The 18,294-nt window shown below is 43.3% G+C and overlaps 1 protein-coding gene across 5 annotated transcripts in view; it reads left to right on the top strand.

The window, feature by feature from the left end:
• Window positions 1-2,439: 2,439 nt before the first annotated feature.
• Ube3d (ubiquitin protein ligase E3D) overlaps window positions 2,440-18,294 on the top strand; it is a 131,220-nt gene continuing 115,365 nt past the window's right edge. For 3 of the 5 annotated variants that reach the window (XR_003484509.2, XM_027411015.2, XM_027411017.2), the window contains exons 1-3: window positions 2,443-2,633; window positions 9,639-9,835; window positions 12,813-12,903. Coding sequence is in view for 3 of the 5 variants with exons in the window: in XM_027411015.2 (XP_027266816.1) it covers window positions 2,557-2,633; window positions 9,639-9,835; window positions 12,813-12,903 (365 nt within the window). In the remaining 2 variants the exon portion in view is untranslated. Of the gene's footprint in view, window positions 2,634-9,638; window positions 9,836-12,812; window positions 12,904-18,294 lie in introns of all 5 variants that reach the window. The other 2 variants (XR_004769708.1, XM_027411016.2) reach the window with 2 other exon arrangements.

Genomic DNA, 18,294 nt, shown 5'->3' with positions numbered 1-18,294 from the left:
TGAGCAGTACTGTGGAAGTATAGACTAAATAAACCCTTTCCTCTCCAAGTTTCTTTAGTCATGGCTGTAAGCATTTCAACAGGTTGGATTGAAAGACTTAAAAATTAGCAAAGAAATATAGCCCAGAAACTGACCAAGGCCACTACTATGACTTAGTGCCTGGAATTTACCAACCACCAGCAATTACTCCCTTACAAGGCCATAAGATAGCTGGGTACCAGCACAGGAAGATTTGGTGGACTTTGCAGAGCCCCTGTTAAGGGCCCTACCCTGCCTGGGGAGTGGTGGGTGGATGGAGTGGGGGGGTGGGCTGGGGTGGGGGAGGAGGGATGGGGGTGAGGGGGGGAGAGGAGAAGGGACTTACATGTGAAACAAGCTTGTTCCCTAACTGGAACTAATAAATAAATTAAAAAAAAAAAAGATAACTGGGTACCAAGAATTCCCAGATGGCTACCCTCCCCTGAGGGGCTCACTGGCCAATGTGTCAACAATTAACAATTTACTCAGGCAAGTTTAGTTAGCACATCCTGAGGTCTTCGGGTTTACAACTGGTGGGTCAGGAGGCCATCTGATTCCCAGCCCTCCCCTCAAGACAAAGGGCCTCCTAGGAACCTGTGACTCTGGTCACGTACTCAACAGCTGTGGCTTTTGCCTTTAAAACCGGCAGTGCCTAGAGGTCGGGGCGGCCCTGGAGCCAAACTTGCGTGCTGAGGAGGCCCGTTTGACAAATGTTCACCTTTCATTAATGCCTCTTGCTGTTTGCATCAAGTTTCTGCCTCCTCATGGTGATTGAGGTGCCCGAGGTCCTGGGATGAGATCCTGGGGGCCTGAGTCTCTGGGGGCCTTTCAGGATCAGCAAGGATTCTGGCACTCAGGAGCCAAAGAGTATTGAGTATTACAACTAGGTTGGAAAGGTATTCTGGCAATCTGGAGCCAAGGAATACCACAGGTCACAGTAAATGTAGTAGCTTACAACCCTGCTTCAGGGAAAGGTTTTCCCAGTGTAACAGCTCTGCTCGATCCAGCAGGGGAGGGCTTCCTGGTGAAGTTGTTACAGCTAAACTCCAGTCTTTTGGAGTGTAACAACTCTGCTTCACTAGGGGAAGGTTTCCCCAGCTAAAGTGTTATAGCCCTGCTCCACTTGCTCTGCTCTACTTTGCTCTGGCTCTAGCAAAAGTTGTTTCTCTCCTCCACTCCATTCCGGCAAAGGAAGGTCTCACCCAAACCTCATTTAAGAGATTTATCAAGAGGGAAGAATCCAGGAGAGTGGCTGCTTCTGCCACGATGGAAGAGGACCAGCAGGACAGACCCACAAGCACAAGCTGAACAGACACGGGGTTTATATAGGGCTTCTTTGAGGCAGAGTTTTTCCAGGGAGATTTCCAGGGTGGAGATTGGTCAGATTTCATTCCCTGAGCTGAGATTGGCTAGATCTTGTGCTCAGGGATTGGTTTTCTGCTCAGGTTCAGGGTCAGATTTGGCTCTGGTTTCAGGGCCAAAGTGTGATTCCTTCACTGGTCCTTTTCAGCCTTTTGGTTCTAATTTTATTTCTTCTGTATTTCTTTCACTGGCTCTGATTCTAGGGCCAAAGTGTGTTTCTTTTGGCTCTGCTCAGGGTGTGTTTCTTTGGCTGGCCTTTTCCCCCTACATTGGTGTTTCATAATAGCAACAGTAACCCTAAGACAATTTCCTTTATACAAGCTATCATTGATTTAAGTAACAACCTTTTATTTTTAAAGAAATCCTATTGAAATTCCATGGCCTGATACATTTGTTTACACCATACCATATCCTTTACTGTGTCAAACTTTGAAAATGTGTCTTGTAGTAGCAATGAAATTATAACTTCGCTGAGTCTTTTATTTCTGCAGTATAGTGGGGGCGTACATCAGCAATTACTCATTTTCGTTTTGCTTCTCTAAAGTTATATGAATGATTAGTCCCTCAATACAAGCTACTAGACTCTACCCACTGTGTTTTCATGGCTTACAGAGACCTTACGTCTTTTGCAACTGTTTCAGTCTTGGAGCTATCCTGTAAAGCGAATGCAATACCCCATCGATCTTTGACATTTTGGTTACAATGGACACGGAAGCTAATAAACAGTCCTAGTTCCAAAAAGAGGAGACTCAGATAAAGTGGGCTTTGGGGCGGCCATTCAGCTCTGGAAATGGAGAAAGTACCCATCTCTACTGTTTCTGCTCCATTATCTTCCTCATTCCTACCCAAGCCATCCAGAGGAATCCCTCCCGGCCCCCAAGTTTGATCTTTCTGCTCATTTCAGGGAGAGAAGTGCTCAGATCAAGCCCTCCCTCATCCTGTTCTGTTCTCTGTTCTGGCTCTGTTCTCTGTTCCCCTGTGCTGCAAGAGCAGGGTTGGCGGGAGGTGCACTCCAGGGTCCGCGCCTCAGCAGTGCGTTCTCCGCCCGCAAGGCGGCGCTGTAGCCGACAGGATCCCGCCCGGCCACCGCCTGGGAGCCGCCTGCGACACGTGCTCCCACTCTGTCCGGGTTCTGGTAACTGCGGGCTCGGTCTCGTGTGCGGGCCTCAGTGGGCCATGGCGGTGGCTGCGGCGGAAACGCGCGTGTTCCTGGAAGTGCGGAGACGGCTGCAGAGCGCGCTGCTAATCCTGGGGTAAGGGCGGAGGCGCCGGTGCGCGGGACCGCGTGTGCGAGCCATGCTCGCGACCGAGGCGCCGGTGCACGTGCGCGAGACGGGAACGCGGAGGCGCGGGACGGCGGGGCGAGCGCGAGCGGCCTTAGGCGCGCGCGCGCGAGACAATGTGCGCGTGCGCTGGACGGGATCGGGTGGCGAACTGAGATCTTTATGTTTGCCTGGCAAGCGCTTTAGCCACTGGCCGGTTTCCCCAGCCTGTGTGCAAACTTTTGATTTCATATTTACTACACAAACAAGAAACCTGGCGGGGAAATAGACTTTTTTAGATTACGGTTAGCAGTTTTAATGTTTTAATGATCTCTTCATAGGTTTTGCCTATTTCTCTGTGACAAGTGTTTCAAACAGACATAGGTCTGAAAATGTGTTCTGGAGCAGCATATCTATCTCTGTATCTCTATATCTGTATATCTGAATTTCCTCAGTTTTACGATTGGGATTGAGTCTAGGCTCAGTGCAACTCATTTGCCTAGCATGTACAGGCTCTGAGATCTCTCCCTAGTATGGGGGTGAAGGGTGAAGTGCTAGATAAAGGAGTGGGGTCATAATTTCAAACAGATATCTTTAAGCTCTGTCCATCTTGTTTGGTAATTAAGAGTACAAACATTCCCAAATACAACCCCTTACCCCCCACACAAACAAACAAACAAAAACCCTGTAAGCAAGTTAAGAAACTTACTTTGCTAGACAGCTTATTTGTCTCTGTTTGACCTTTGACTTCTAGCACCAGTCACTTCCCCTGCACTAGTAACAACCGTGTTCTTCATTCAGCCATTCCACACAATGTCACTGTTTCTGGACCTGTGTTGACACATGTATTAGTCAGGGTTCTCTAGAGCAACAATTTATTGAATGAATCTCTATATATAGAAAGGGGATTTATTACAATGACTTAACAGGCTGCAGTCCAACTAATTCAACAATGGCTGCCTATGTATGAATGGAAAGTCCAAAAAATCCAGTAGTTGCTCGGTTCGTGAGGCTAGATAGCTCAGCTGGTCTTCAGTATACTTAGGAATCCCAAAGAAGTAGGCTCTAACCCCAGTGAAGGGATGAACTTGAGAGCCAGGGCAACTAAGCAAAGAGCAAAGAACTTCCTTCTTCGGTGTTCCTTCCAGCAGAATGTGTGGCCCAGATTAGAGGTGGCTTATCCCAGCTCAGATCTGGATAAAGGCACATCTACCTCAAAGGTCTGGATTAGAAATGAATCTTCCTACTTCAAATTAAGCAAAAATCTCTCACAGGTGTGTACTCCATTTTGGAATTTTAGGTTCATTCCAGATGTAGCCAAGTTGACATAGCTTTCACAGCATGCATTGGGTTTTGTTTCTGCTTTCCCCAGCATTTTTTTTTTTTTTTTGAGAGACCATCAAAGACTAGTATAAGTTACTATGTAAACCAGGTTGGCTTTGAACACACAGAGATCTGCCTGCCTCTGCCTCCGCAGCATTGGGAACCTTCAACAGGGCTGTGAGATTCATGGTTCATCTGTGTTGTTGCTTATATTAGTATTCCTTTCCTGTGACTTACTGAGTAATTTTCCATTGTCTGGATATTCCACAAACTCATTCTTCTATTGCTGGATGTTTTGTTTATTTTCAGAAAGTGTTTACTATGAGTCAGCTGCATTAGATTTGCTTTATAAGATTTGTGTGTGTGTGTGTGTGTGTGTGTGTGTGTGTGTGTGTGTGTGTGTGTGTGTGATGGGAGCTGGGTATTGGAACTAGGCAAATGCATTTGCCACTGAGCCACACCCCCAGCCTTGTTTAATGTCTTGTCTTATTATGACATGTATACCCTTGGATTAATACTTAAGGGTGAAATTAGGAAATATCCTACATTATCCTGCAATGTAGGATAGAGGTGCCCAGTTCTTTGTGAGAAACTGTCAAACAGTTCTCTCATGTGGCCAATCTTTTTGGTTTGAGCCATTTTAATGGGGATGAGGAATTATTTTATGGTTTATCCTTGGTGACTTAAAATGTTGAGAACTTTTTCGTCTGCTTTTTGATAATCCAAGTGTGTTATTTTGTAAAGTATCTTATGGTTTCTAACTAATAAAAGCAGGTTCATCTCTAGCTAATAAAAACTGGTTAGTCTTGTTGCTAAGTTGAAACAATAGAAAGCCACATGCGTGAGGATTTGTGGATGTCTTCCTGCATCTGTGGCAGACATTTTTGTTTTCCTAATACACAGTGAATATGTCTTATTGGAAAAGGTCTGGGTGGGCCTGAAGTGATTTTGGACCTTTCTAGAGTTTGTAGTATTTGCATAGACTTCTTGAGCATCTCTAGCAAAGTGGTATGGGTCAGAATCATTTTCATTCCAGCGCATTTTGGCCTTTTGGCTTAGGGGTACTCAGTATGTTGTCTTTTGATGAGCAGAAATTTAAATCTTAATAAAAATCCAGTTTCTCAAGTTTTTTTTTTTTCCAGCCTTGTCTAATATCTTAAATCTTTTTCTACCTCGACTTTGTGAATACTTCCCCCGACCCACCCCAGGTTTCTTTTACCTATGTCTCTATTTAGTAATGGGTCTTGCTGTGCTAGCTAGTCCTTGAACTCCTGGGCTTAAAGGGACCCCTCTGCTTGCCTCAGCTTCCAAGTCTCTGGGACCCTAAGCATGACTGACCCTCTGCTTAGCTTTTCTGCATTTGTTTTTAAGGAGGGTTACCACTTTTGTTTCTATCTCTGGTATATTGGATTAATTTTTTGTGTTCACAGTGAAGTAGGAATCAAAGTATTTATTATCTATGGATATCCAGTTGTTCCATGATCTTTAATTATGGCTGTAATTTTCTCATTGGATAGTTCAATATCTGTATGAGAAATCAGTTCACTACACTGTTTGTATGAACATCCCTTCCTGCCTTTATACTTTAAACTTGTGTCTTTATAAGTGATTTTTTTTCCCCTCCAAGTAGCACACTGTTGAGTGTTTCTGTCATGGAAAATTTGACAATCTGTGCATTCATTAGAATTTTTAGTACCTTTATTTCTTCATATGGTTGAGTTTGGTTCCTCGTCTTTTTTTTTTTTTAACTTTTATATTAGCATTTTAAAGTTAGTAAACAAAGTGATGGGTTTGTACATTCATTGTTTCTCTTGCCCCTTTGCTCCACCCCCACCGGCCCCTCCCCTTCACTGTTCTCTTCTGCTTCAGGGCAAATGCATTCTGTTACCTTCTCTTCCGTTTTCATCTCTCTGTTTCCTTAAAACCTCATTTTTCACTCTCACTGTCCCCTTTCTCATTTTATGACCTACACCCAAACTCACCCCCACAAGTATAAAAATTAAAATCTAGGATCCACAGATGGACGTGGTGGCACACACCTTTAATCTCAGCAGTTGGGGGGCAGAGACAGGCAGATTTCTGAGTCTGAGGCCAGCCTGGGCTATAGTTCCAGGACAGCCAGGGCTACCCAGAGAAACCCTGTCTCCATAAAAACAAAAAAAGAAAAAACAAAAAACAACAACAAAAAAAAAAACAAAAAACAAAACTCGGGGTGAATCCACCCATGAGAAAAACACGTGGTATTTGATTGAGTTTGAATTAATCTGATGAGCTCCAGTTCTATCTGTGTCCTGGAAGTGCCATGATTTCATTTTTCTTTCTGGCAGAATAAAATTTCACTGTGTTTATGGATCACCTTTACTTTGTCCACTCATCCAGCCTGGGTCCATTTCCTTAATGTTGTGGATAGTGCAGCACTCAGCACAGATGTACACGTATTTTTGTGATGGGACTTAAGAGTCCTCCAGGCTGGGCGATGGTCCCAGCACTCGGGAGGCAGAGGCAGGGAGGCAGAGGCAGCTAGATCTCTGTGAGTTTGAGACCAGCCTGGTATACAAGAGCTAGTTCCAGGACAGCCTCCAAAGCCACAGAGAAACCTTGTCTCAAACAAACAAACAAACAAACAAACAAACAAACAAAAGTCCTCCAGATATATACCCAGGACTAATGTAGCACAGTTAGGTGGTAGTTTTAATTTTAGTTTTTGAGAAACTTCCCTACAGTGGCAATACCAGTTTACATTCCTGCTCATAGTAGCAATGGGTGAATGAACAGTGGTCAAGAAATTAAAAAACAAAACAAAAAACCATAAAATACTGAATAGAGTCAACTTCCAGGAAAAATACAACAGACAAAGGTGAGGGGTGGAGACAAAGTCTTTATTTAATGTAACATTTGCTTAACAAACTGTATGGGATGCGGTATGAGATATGAGATGCCAAGTGGAAGAAAGCATACCTAAATGGGCCATTGGGAGAGATGGAAGCCGTGAGGGGTAGGTTCTAGTTAAAGTACCCCTTGCTCTCCTTGCTTCCTGACCACCATGAGACTAGCAGCTCTGCCATATGCTCCTTGCCATGATATTCAGCTTTCCTTCAGGCCCAAAGCAACAGGCCTAAGAGATCATGGTGTTGTAATTTTACAAATGTGGCTTTGAGAGAGAAAGACACCATGGGACAGAGTTCAAATGGAGGGTTTTGTATTAAGGGAAATTGGTGGTAAAAGGGGGAAAGGGAATGGGGTGACAGGCCTCTGGGGACAGGAGCAGTGGGAGACAGGGTGGGGGGAGGAACTGGGAAGAGGAAGAGGAGGGACGGAGGGGGAGAGGGAGAGATGGGAGTTGGGCAAGGTCCTTTTAAAAGGGAACGTAAGTGAATAGGCACAGGTGGTGCTCTTAGTGGCAGCAGCTGAGGGCGTATCCTGTCAGAACTCCAAAGGCAGGCCAGTACAAATGCCTAAATACTAACACATGGACTGAAATGACTGAAGCTGGAGATAACTTGAAAATTTCTTTTTAAGTTGCTTTTCTCAGGTATTTTGTGACAGTCACAGGAAGCTGACTAATCTAGTACTTACTTCATGGCCAAGTATTTAGTAACCTGATCTCTAGTAACAAAATAAGCCAAAGGTCTTGATTTGCAGCATTTGATGATTTCTGTGGTGTAAATATTTTCACCATGATGACATTTAGCCTGCAATATTTGCAGTTTTTTCCTGTTATTTGTATATCACTGAATCTTACAGGTTATCATAAGTTTGCTTGCTGCTTTTCAGTGAGCTGTGTAGACCTTGGATAGCTTAAAGGAGTGTGTGATCCCTTAATAGCTATAGTAAGAATGTCTCAAGAACAATGGCCAAAGCCACCAAAATTAGAGTTTCAGCAGAGGACACTCGACTTCCTTTTTTCCCTCTTTACTTTGCTGCATAGTAGTATGGTGTAGGCTCATCCTATTTTTTTTTTTAACTCTAATCCTGATGTAGTTCCCCACCCACCAAGGAACCATATTGTTTTGCTTTTAAAAACAATTTTAAAAATATTTACTGGTTGGGTTGGGCAGTGCATGCCTATAACCCCAACAGTTGTGATTTGGAGGCCAAAGGATCAGGAATTCAATATCATCCATTACATAGTGAGGCTGGATTGAGCTACATGAGACCTTGTCTTAAAAAGTACACATATGTGAGTGTGTGTGTGTGTGTGTGTGTGTGTGTGTGTGTGTATACAAATACATACTGGGAATCTAGTCTAGAGCCTTGAATATGCCAGGACTTCTTTTTAAATGGAAAATGGCTTAATAGACTACAATTTGATGCTCATTGTTATTGGAATGTCATTTCTTTCAGAAATAGGATACATAGATGACATATATTGTTGACTTATGCATGTACATACATTTACATCTATTTAAATCGCTGCATCTGTGTACATCCTAAACCATGATTTCATAGAGGTATCCCTAGTTCTAGTCCATGGCCACAGGGTGCAGGCTAGCTTGCTCCGCTTTCCCCCATGTAACTGTGTTCCTGTGCAGTACGAAGCCTGGCTTTCATTAGCTCAGAATGTTTATCTCTCTGGTCAGCCCTCTGCACAGCCAGGATACTGCTGCGTCCTTTACTGTCTTCCTCCCTCTACCTTTTGTAACCCTCTTCTAGCCCAAATGCTTGTGTCCTCTTGAAATCTATGGGGCTTAAATTCTAAATCCTCCGAGAAGTGATGTTAGGAGGCCAGGCTAGGCTCTGAGAGAGGTCACTAGGTTTCTGTGAGATCATGAGGATGTAACCTCTAGGATGAAGGTAATGCAAGAAGAGGGAGAGACCCCGAAAGCTGCCTTTCTACATATTATCTTATAGAGGCCATGTGGTTTGTGGTACGGCCGGTCTCCAGCTCTGCAGGTTCAGTATCCTCAGGATGAAAATCAATACAAGAAGACTTACATCTGTATTGAATGTGTGTAAGCTTTTCTCCCTTGCTGTTGACATACAGTCCACTCTGTTTGAGATGTTATGTGCAAAGCAGACAGTGTACTTTCTGAGCTTTGCTCAGCTCTGTGAAAGCGGTTGAATTTTCAGAACTGAGAAATAGCAGAAACAGTGGCACTGGGACCTCAAGTGCCCACTGGTTTCTTTGGGAGCATTTCTAAGTGCCAGATGTGTTTTAAAATTACCAAGGTAGATAGTGGACACCAAACTACATATCTAAACTCTTTTGGCACAGCCTGTGAGCCAGGCGGTGCCCTTTTCTGTTGTTTGTTTGGGGTTTGTTGTTGTTTGAGACAGTCTCACTGTGGATCCCAGGCTGGTGGAGAACTGAGAAAATATTTACTCTCTGCCTTTTTGCAGAAAGCTGCCTGGCATCTGCGTTTCCCTATGAACATCTTGCATATCAGTTAACAATACTTTGATTTCCCGACTTTAATGCTGATCTCAGAAACAAGAGTTAGAAACATGACCCGGGACCTCCACAGGGTGACAGGCTACAGTCTTGATGGTCTAACCTAGTCTGGCTCTTTTCCCACGGTTGCATTTTCCTGGGACAGGGATTTTTGGGTCTCTATGGGAGAGAAGCAAACAAATGCTGGGTTAAGCTTTCACTTCTTCCACGCAGTGTGGGATGTGTGGAATTTCCCTCATTATAGAGAAAATCGTTAACTTGGGTTTATTTTGCATTGTCAGTGAGCCAGACGAAGGAGGGATGCGCCTGGACGTTTCTATAACTCCCACCTCACTCTTGATGCGGACACCTGATGGCTGCACCGAGACCCAGCTTCCAGCAGAGGTCAGGCTTGTGCCTTCCTCGTGCCGAGGCTTGCAGTACATCCGAGGAGATGGGTTGCATCTGCGTCTGCAGGCCCACACTGAATCAGGCCCACGTGAGTAGGAGCGGCATCTCAGATGGATGTTGACATTCGTTGAGTTAAACTTTCCCCAGGTGAAAAGAATCATTGACCTGGAAGGGCTAAGGGATTGAGAAGCTCCAGGGTCGTGAGCCACTCTGCCAGTTACCAGCTGTGTGACGTGAAACACGTCACGTTATCACTTAACTTTTCCAAACCTTCACTTCTTTAAGTATGTATTTAAGAGCCCAGTTTGCTTCTTTAATCAGAAATGTCTGGCTCACAGATATGAGGGTAAAATCATAAAGCAGTTGTCCAAAACCTGGTTGGTTTTAAAATATTGCATAGATATGTATTCACTCAGCAGACAGGATAGATAGCTCAAAGTAGGTGTGAGCCGTTTGATATGGGTGCTGGGAACAGAGACGCCAGCAGGCTACAAAGGCCTCCGAGATTGTGGAGTGTATGTTCTGATGGGCGGGAACTTCGGATGCTGACCACATAATTTGCATACAGCAAAATGCTGTGGGGAAAAAAGGCAGAGTAATGCCATGGAAGTTATGAATTTGGTGATGGCTGCCTGAGGGTGAGATCATTTGACCAGAGAACTGGGCAGGGGGAATTATCCCATCTGTGCAGAGACCATTCTAGAAGGATAATACACGTAGAGGACTCAAAGTTGCATGTGAGGAATGATATGGTGTCATCACTGGAGTGATTGTAATTGCAGTGTTGGTGATTGCATACAAACTCAAAATGTATATCGATACAGATAAGTGATTTAAAAAAAAAAAAACCTTCTTTTTGTAAGATCTTGTGATTCTTTTTTTTTTTTTTTTTTTTTTTGATACTGGCTCATTGTATCTCTTACAATGTCACGAATGCTGTAGATGAGGAAAATACTGTGAAAGGGGAACCCCAATTGGAGGAAACGGAGTTGCTGCTTCATATCAGAGAAAGACCTTAGTTCTTTCTGTCATTCCAGAGGCTTCGTTGCTGAGCCATCTTTAGTAAGCTCTTCATCAGAACATTGTGGAGCCTGGAGGTGGGGACAATAAGATTGTCCTAAGAAGCCTGTAAGAGATGTAATGTCATCCTCTGGTTTTTGAAAGTCAGGAGAAGATAGAGGGAATGTCACCTATTCTTTTGCCCAAGACTAATTTTGCTAATGTTCTGAATTAGTGAATATATAGAATCCATTTTAGAAACAAGGGACAGGGTAAAAGAGATGTCATGTCATGCCCAGAATGACATTGAATACTGGAAAGCAGGGTGAGGTCACCAGGATAGGAACATAGACCAACTGCCTCCCTGACTGTACCCACATTCTGGGATGGAGGGGCAAGTGTGGATCTTTGATGTCCCATTTTCCTGTTGGCAACAATAAGCACAGCAGGAATGTCCTGTTGAGTTTGGAAACCAGCAAAAGGCAGGCCTGAGAGCCACCGTGTTTTCTAGGACTCTGATATTAAAGATAGAGGAATGGGGATGTCCAGGGATGTAATGGGTGTGTTGCCCACTCATATTCTGTAACTGAGTTATTTTTAACATTTTCAATTAGCAGCATTTAATACTGACTGCGGACACAATGAATCCACTGCTGTGTTGGTTTTCATACTGTTGGTGTTTGTTGGACTGTTTCTTTATGTGTTTGAAACATTTTCCCTGGAAAGGGAAACTCTCAAAGCCTGCTCTGTGGTGCATTCAAGGCTCCGTAAAGCAGATTCTTCCGTCTTTAATTGCTTTATTGCTTTCTTCAGAATAGGTGGGGAATAAGGATTTGCCGAATGAATGATTATCAGGTGGGAGCATACTGGTGTGTGTGGAACTCTTAAGCGTTGTAGGAAGCAACTTTTGAAATTTTTAGCATTTGCTTGTGTCTCAAGATCTTAAAGAGTTAGTTGCCTTTTCAACTTTTAGGGAGCACTCATGACACACATCACCCTGGCACTCTGTTCTGAAGTTGATGTAGATGAAATGGTGACCTTTGGGGCGCAGCATATGATCTATTAATCTTCCCCAGCAGCCTTGCCCATCTAGGATTCCATGCATGACTTATGGCCAGCAGAGGGCAGTGTTCCACTGAAAATTGATTTGTTCTGAAGCATACCTTGGAGGGCTTACCTAGGTCTTCTTTAGAGGTGCTCAGCATTGAAGAGTAATACTGTTTATTTAACCTTCATGCAGGAGGGATTTGCAGAGACGCTTAGAGATTAAACTGAAGACTTTTTTAATTGCCAGGACTTAAACTTTCTGGCATCTTCAAAAGCATTTTAAAGTGCATACAAAGTAACACCAAACAGATTCTATTGCTTGCTTGTAATAACTATGACCTCATTTCTTTGATTAGGGTTTTTATAGACAAATAATCGAGTGGTTTTTATTTTAAATAAAAATCTCCTTTATTTACAAATGAAGCATCGGAAATGAGCGATGCAAGCTATCCAGTGCCACTAGATAGACAATCTAGACTTCCCCACAGCTCTCAGTATCTCCCCTCCCTCTCATCCCCATCCCCCAAAGTTTCATTAGACACTGGATTTTGCTCTTGAATAAAGACACTCTTAAGGGCTTCGAATTCTTTGGACCTGTTCCACAAAGACCAGTCTGGATGTCCATTTTGCTTGCTCGTACTGTTTAACATGCAGGGGTGGATATAAAACTGAACCATAAGACAAAATCCAGATTGAACTTAAATTTTAGCCTACACTCATTGTTAATACAGACTTTCTCATATTTATAGAGATGAGAGAGGAAACCCACCAGTATGTTACACGGTAATCTAGGGCAATGCCTGGCTCAGGAATACTAAGCAAAATCTGTTGTTTTTGGAAACACTTCACAATGTTTGCTTCTGGTTGAGTCATCGGATAGTGCTAATTAAGCCTATACTTTTGAGTAAATCATAAACAGTGTGTCGGTGGTAATTTATTGTGCTAGTTAATCCTTTAAATCTGATGTAATATGTTTGTTCCAAATCTCTAAGACTTGCTGTTTTGCTGATGTCCTCTAGAACCGATTTCAGTGTTTAACCAAAGCTTGCAAGCTCAAGGACGCTGCACATTTTATTGCCAGTCCTGCGGTGACGTCACGATAAAGGACAGGTAAGCATGTATCGAGCCCTGATTAGAACTGTGCCTGGGGATGGTTTCTGGAGACAATTACCAAGGGAACGGCAGGGCCCTTGAAATGAGAGCCAGTTTAGTGTCACTTTGAATAAAGTGAACCCTGACTCCCACCATGACCATGGAGGGGAACAGTGTGGTCTGAGGAGGAAGCTGGTCGTGGTGGAAGAGCCTGAACTGATCGCTGAGCAGAGAGCCATGGAGTCATCTCTCATGTGTCCCTTTTGTTCTGATATTGTGGGAATGTTTCCATAGATAGTGAATTTTCTACCTGCAGGAGCAAGACTTGATCTGAACTGGTTCCATCAGGGCCTTCTAAAACCCATTTCACAGTCCCCTGCTTATTAAGATGGAGCATACAGAGCACAAATTAACCTTTTCTCAGTGATTAGGTTAATCTTGTAACCCGCTCTGGTGATGTGCTGTAATTATGGAGAAAGGAAGGGCTCGTTGCTAACTTCCTTAGCATTCCCAAGTTGGCGTCTCCTTCTTCTTTTTTAAAATGTGTTCTCTTCTTCAAGTCACCATTCTGGTTTCTTGGGCATAAATGCTTCCTCTGAATTTTCAGCTTCTAGTGACTCATGTAGAAGATAGATGAAAACATTATTACTGTTAGCATTATTTAGAGGACGAATTCTTTGATGGATTTTCTAAGTTGGGTACCTGAGACAAGCAAGTGATGCTTCCTTTCTGAAGCCTGCTCCTCTTTCAATGTCCTTGGTTCCATAATGCCAAACCTCTGCCAAGCAGATTTCTTCCTGCTCCCCATACATCATCACCAGGCACTTTGGCCATTGCTGTTAGAGTGGAAATCACTTTCCTCTGCCCACTGTCTTCTTACCTAATGACACTTGGTCAGCAGCCTGCTGTCTGCTCAGCCTCCGTCTTCCTTTGCTCTGTGCAGATGCACTGCCCCACCACTAGTAGGTGTTATAATGCAAGGTTGACTTTCTGGATGGAGAACTGGAATCCTTTGCCCCCCTGTACTCTCTCCAATTTCAGCTCTTCCTTTAGTCTTCTCCTTCTTCACCAAGCTCACTGGTATCACGTGGCTCAGGCCATGAGCTTGTGTTCCATAGCCTTGGCAGCTTTTCTTCACCCTGAGGCTGCCTGAAAGCTACTCCCCTTCCTGAATGCACCTCCTATCCTTCACCACTCCCTGGTTTGCTCCCAACCTAAGCATTTAGAACTCAGCTGACATAGCATCCACTACTTCGAGGCCTTGTCTCCTTCCTGGGTTGCATTAGATACTCTTCTGAGGTCCATTTGCCTGTTTTCACATAGTGTGGGCTTGAGGATAGATAGCCACACTGACTTCCATGCCCTTTATTCCTACTCTCTTGATTGTATAGTATAGGAGTCATGGCCAGCAGTGGTAAGATGGAGTTTCCATCCAGCATCCACTAGCTCAGTGATCTTGGATAAGTTATTTAATCACTCTTCTAGTGTCCTTTGTGAGAACATGTAGCTAACAATAGGCCTTATCTCATAGTGCTGTTGGTAGGATCTGATGATTCAAGTGTTTCCAGCAGTGCCTGGTACAGGGTCAGCATTCGCCATGTGCTAGCAGCTGGGGCAGTAACCATTATTCTTACCAGCATCCTCAGCATCAGGCATGGTGCCTAGAGGAAAAGTGTGTTCTTAGTAAGTTTTTGCCGGGTTGAATGTAGTAAAGCATGGTGTGTTTATTTTGGCTTCCCACCAGCCTCTCTTGCCTGCCTCCTGATCTTGGCAGTGTTCCAAGGAGATGAGCTGGCACAAATGCACCCTCAAGGTTTGAGGAGGTTACACACAGAGCTTCTTTTGAGTGACTGGCAAGAGTAAGAAATGAAGGGGTCTTGCATCTCCAGAGATGAAGTTGCTATGCATCTTGCACTTGGTGGCAGACCTATGTCTCAAAGATCCAAAAGATCTCTGGGTATTTTGGCCTTGTCTCAGTCTGTTTCAGGCTTTGGTTTAATTCTCTGATCAAGTTTCTGAGACATCTCATCCCATGCCACATGGGTGATCTGGAAGGTACAGTAGGAGCGGTGACATTCTTGGTGCTCATTACAGAAGGGAAATGCTGTTTCTTTACTGCCTGGAGTTTGTGCTTCCCTGGGGAAGGATGCCCAGGCTCACTACAGTGCCTGTCTCTCTATTCAGGACTGTAGTCTTCGGTTTTGTGTCAGTGGTTCTAAAATTGAGACCTGGAAGGTTGTGGGGCTGGTGGTGAAAGACAGTCTTCCTTCTTGCCTATCAGGAGGCTTGGCATTCTGTTCCTCTCCGGAGAATGGTGCATGGGTGTGAGCTTCCATTCTCTCACTCACAGGGCAGAGGACCTTGTCTGTACCCCCTGGACTTCTGCTAGTAAAGCCTTCTAATAATGCATGCTTTCCAAACTCACCAAGAGAGCTAAGCAATGTTAGCACATATAACAGAGTAAATGCTCAGCAAGCTTTGTAATTGGTTTTATTGATTCCTTCTCCCCTTTCCAGATTGTTTTTATTAGTAAACTAGCAAATGACCTCGTTTAATGTCTCAAACATTTTGGGTTGAGGACTGTGGCACACGTAGTCTGTAGGTTTCAGAGTGAGAAGATGAACACTGACCTTTCCCCCACGCTATCACAGCACACCTATATATCAAGCCTCTGTACATGTCTTGAGCAGTACAGGTAGTAACTTGCTCAAGGTTTGTATTCATCTCCATCTGAGACAGTATGCCCTGTGATTCTGGATGGATTTCCCCCTAGTGTCTGCTCATGGATCTCACAACTTACTGTTGAAACCAATCCTGGCACTCTGTTCTTCTTCCTTGGTGACCTGTTCTGTAAGGTTGCTAAGGACTACTTTGGTGCTTCCTGAAAACAAAGCATGGCTAGAGGTGTTTCAAGTGAGCTGATCTGTGTTCTCAGCAATATCAACGAATTCTAAGCAGCATTCTCAGGAAGGTATCTAATGTTATTAACTGCTTTCTTTTAAATTTTTATTTTATTTTATAATGTGCTTGTGTATGCCTGTATGTGGTTATATGAAGGTGTGCATGCAGTTGCCTGGAGCTGGAGTTATAGGTGGTTGTAAGGCACTCCACATGGGTGCTGGGAGCTGAGCCCAGGTCCTCTGTGAGAGTGGTATGCTCCTAACTGTTGAGCCATTTCTCAAGCCTTCTTATATGGGAATAAGTTATGTAGGTTTGGGGCATTCTTTATCTGTAAAATGAAGAAGTTGGGATAGAGAAACCTGTGAAAGCTTCATCAACAAGAAACTCCTCTGATCATTGAAACTCAAGAGCTATGCTCTGGGCTTCTGTGACTCTTGAGTATCTGGCTAGTTCAAGGCTAAAGCATGTTCTATTCTTTCCTTTTGAATAGGAAAAATTCTTATCAGAGAAAGAACAGAAATAACATATAAAGACATCGACTCGGAAAGACTTGTTAATGGTTCTCATTTTCAGCCCCAGAGTATCTAAGCCCTTGGAATTATTACGGCCTTTCTCTTTCTTCAGGGCTACATATTCTTAGCCAGTTTGTTTTGTCGGTATGTTAATTAACAACACCTTGTTTCTTTATAAGACAGTTCTCCAATTTATAATTATTTTAGTTCAAGTTTTCCTACAAAATTTGTCTGAATATGTGCAAGTTTTTGACTATGTTCTTGTTGAGGCCAAACAGTTCATCCTATTAGGTAAGGACCGATACATTTTCCATTTTTGTAAATAGTCCAGTAAACAGCTAGAGGTTGTTGTGTTTAGAGTTTGTTATGCTCTCTAGAAATAGATTCATGTTAGACTAGAATGACATTGGTGACGAAACAGATTTTCCACACGCACCTTGGTTTTCAGACTGTCCATGACATTGTCCTGAGGTCTGTGGACCAGATCCTACTGTCACACACACACACTGGCAAAACTCAGTGTCAGCCCCAAGCTCATAGAGGGTGGGGGGGACGGGACACTGAAACTCTAGGAGAACAGCAGGATGGGCTTTGTGGACACAGATGTCACAGTGTCCACCTGCTTGAGGGAGCCACTTGACAGGCCAGCTCTAATTGTAGCTGAAAAGAGATACGCTTGTGAATATCATCACTTGTTTATAAAGGAAAAAATACAGAATCAGGCTTTGGTTACATTATAGACCACATGCTTGCATGTACAAAGCATGTTCAGTCCCTGTCATCCTGCTCCCTAACCCCCAAAAGGGATTTTTTTGTAAACTGGCCTTTTGGCAACATTGCATACATTTAGGAATACGATTATATATTATAGATTAATTATGATATGTACAGACAAATATTAGAATGTAAAGCTAGTTTTTTCCTTTTTTTTTTTTTGTTTTTTTTTGTTTTTTCGAGACAGGGTTTCTCTGTGTAGTTTTGGAGCCTATCTGGCACTCGCTCTGGAGACCAGGCTGGCCTCGAACTCACAGAGATCCATCTGCCTCTGCCTCCCGAGTGCTGGGATTAAAGCCGTGTTCCACCAACGCTCGGCCTAGTTTTTTCTTTTTATTATTTTTTTACTTTTAAAACAATCTTATTTTACATACCATTCCCAGTTCCCTCTCCCTCCAGTATTCCTGCTCCCCCATCTTCTCCCCACCCCACCACCATCCACTCCTCAGAGAGGGTGAGACCTCCCTTGGGGAATCAACAGAGTCTGTCATATCACTTGAGGCAGGACCAAGGCCCTCCCCACTGTATCTAGGCTGAGCCAGGTATCCCTTCATAGGGAATGGGCTCAAAAAAGCTAGTTCATGCACTAGGGAAAAAATACTGGTTTCCTTGCTACTGGCTCCACAAACTGCCCAAGCCACTCAACTGTCACCCACATTCAGAGGGCCCAGTTCTGTGTAAAGCTAGTTTTATAGCACTGGTGGCCTGCCTGTTGGATAATAATACCTGAATTTACTTAAACTCTCTGGTTGCCACATTTTGAGCTGTAAGTATTTGATATTTTTTCTTAGAATCTTTAATGTTCATTTGGTTATAATCAAATCTTTAATATGTTCTCTGGTATTGCCATTATTATTGTCATTGATTGGAAGCTGACTTCAAAGTTAAGGGATATTATATTTTCTTCCACATCTGTTTAAGTATCAAAACTTCATCAATAGCTTTTATTAAAGTTATGTTTCATGTCATTACTTTCCAAAGGTTTATACTTCAAATGAATCAAAAATCTGTAGCAAACGCTAATTTATTGTAAACATGAACTGTTCCTCACATAATCTTAAGTCTAGAGGAAAACCTACGTTACTGCTTCCCTTCCTTTCTTTCCAGCAGATTTTTAGCTAAACTACCTTGAATTAAAAGGTAAAGTTTCTGTTTTATTCGAACACTCTTAGGAAGTAGATGACATCAAAATACACTTTTCAGTGTTTTTTTTTTTTTTGAC

The sequence above is a fragment of the Cricetulus griseus genome, chromosome 4 (genome assembly GCF_003668045.3).
Source record: "Cricetulus griseus strain 17A/GY chromosome 4, alternate assembly CriGri-PICRH-1.0, whole genome shotgun sequence".
In the NCBI taxonomy this organism is placed as follows: domain Eukaryota; kingdom Metazoa; phylum Chordata; class Mammalia; order Rodentia; family Cricetidae; genus Cricetulus; species Cricetulus griseus.
The sequence above is the reverse complement of the archived record's forward strand: the minus strand, read 5'-3'. Positions and strand labels throughout refer to the sequence as shown.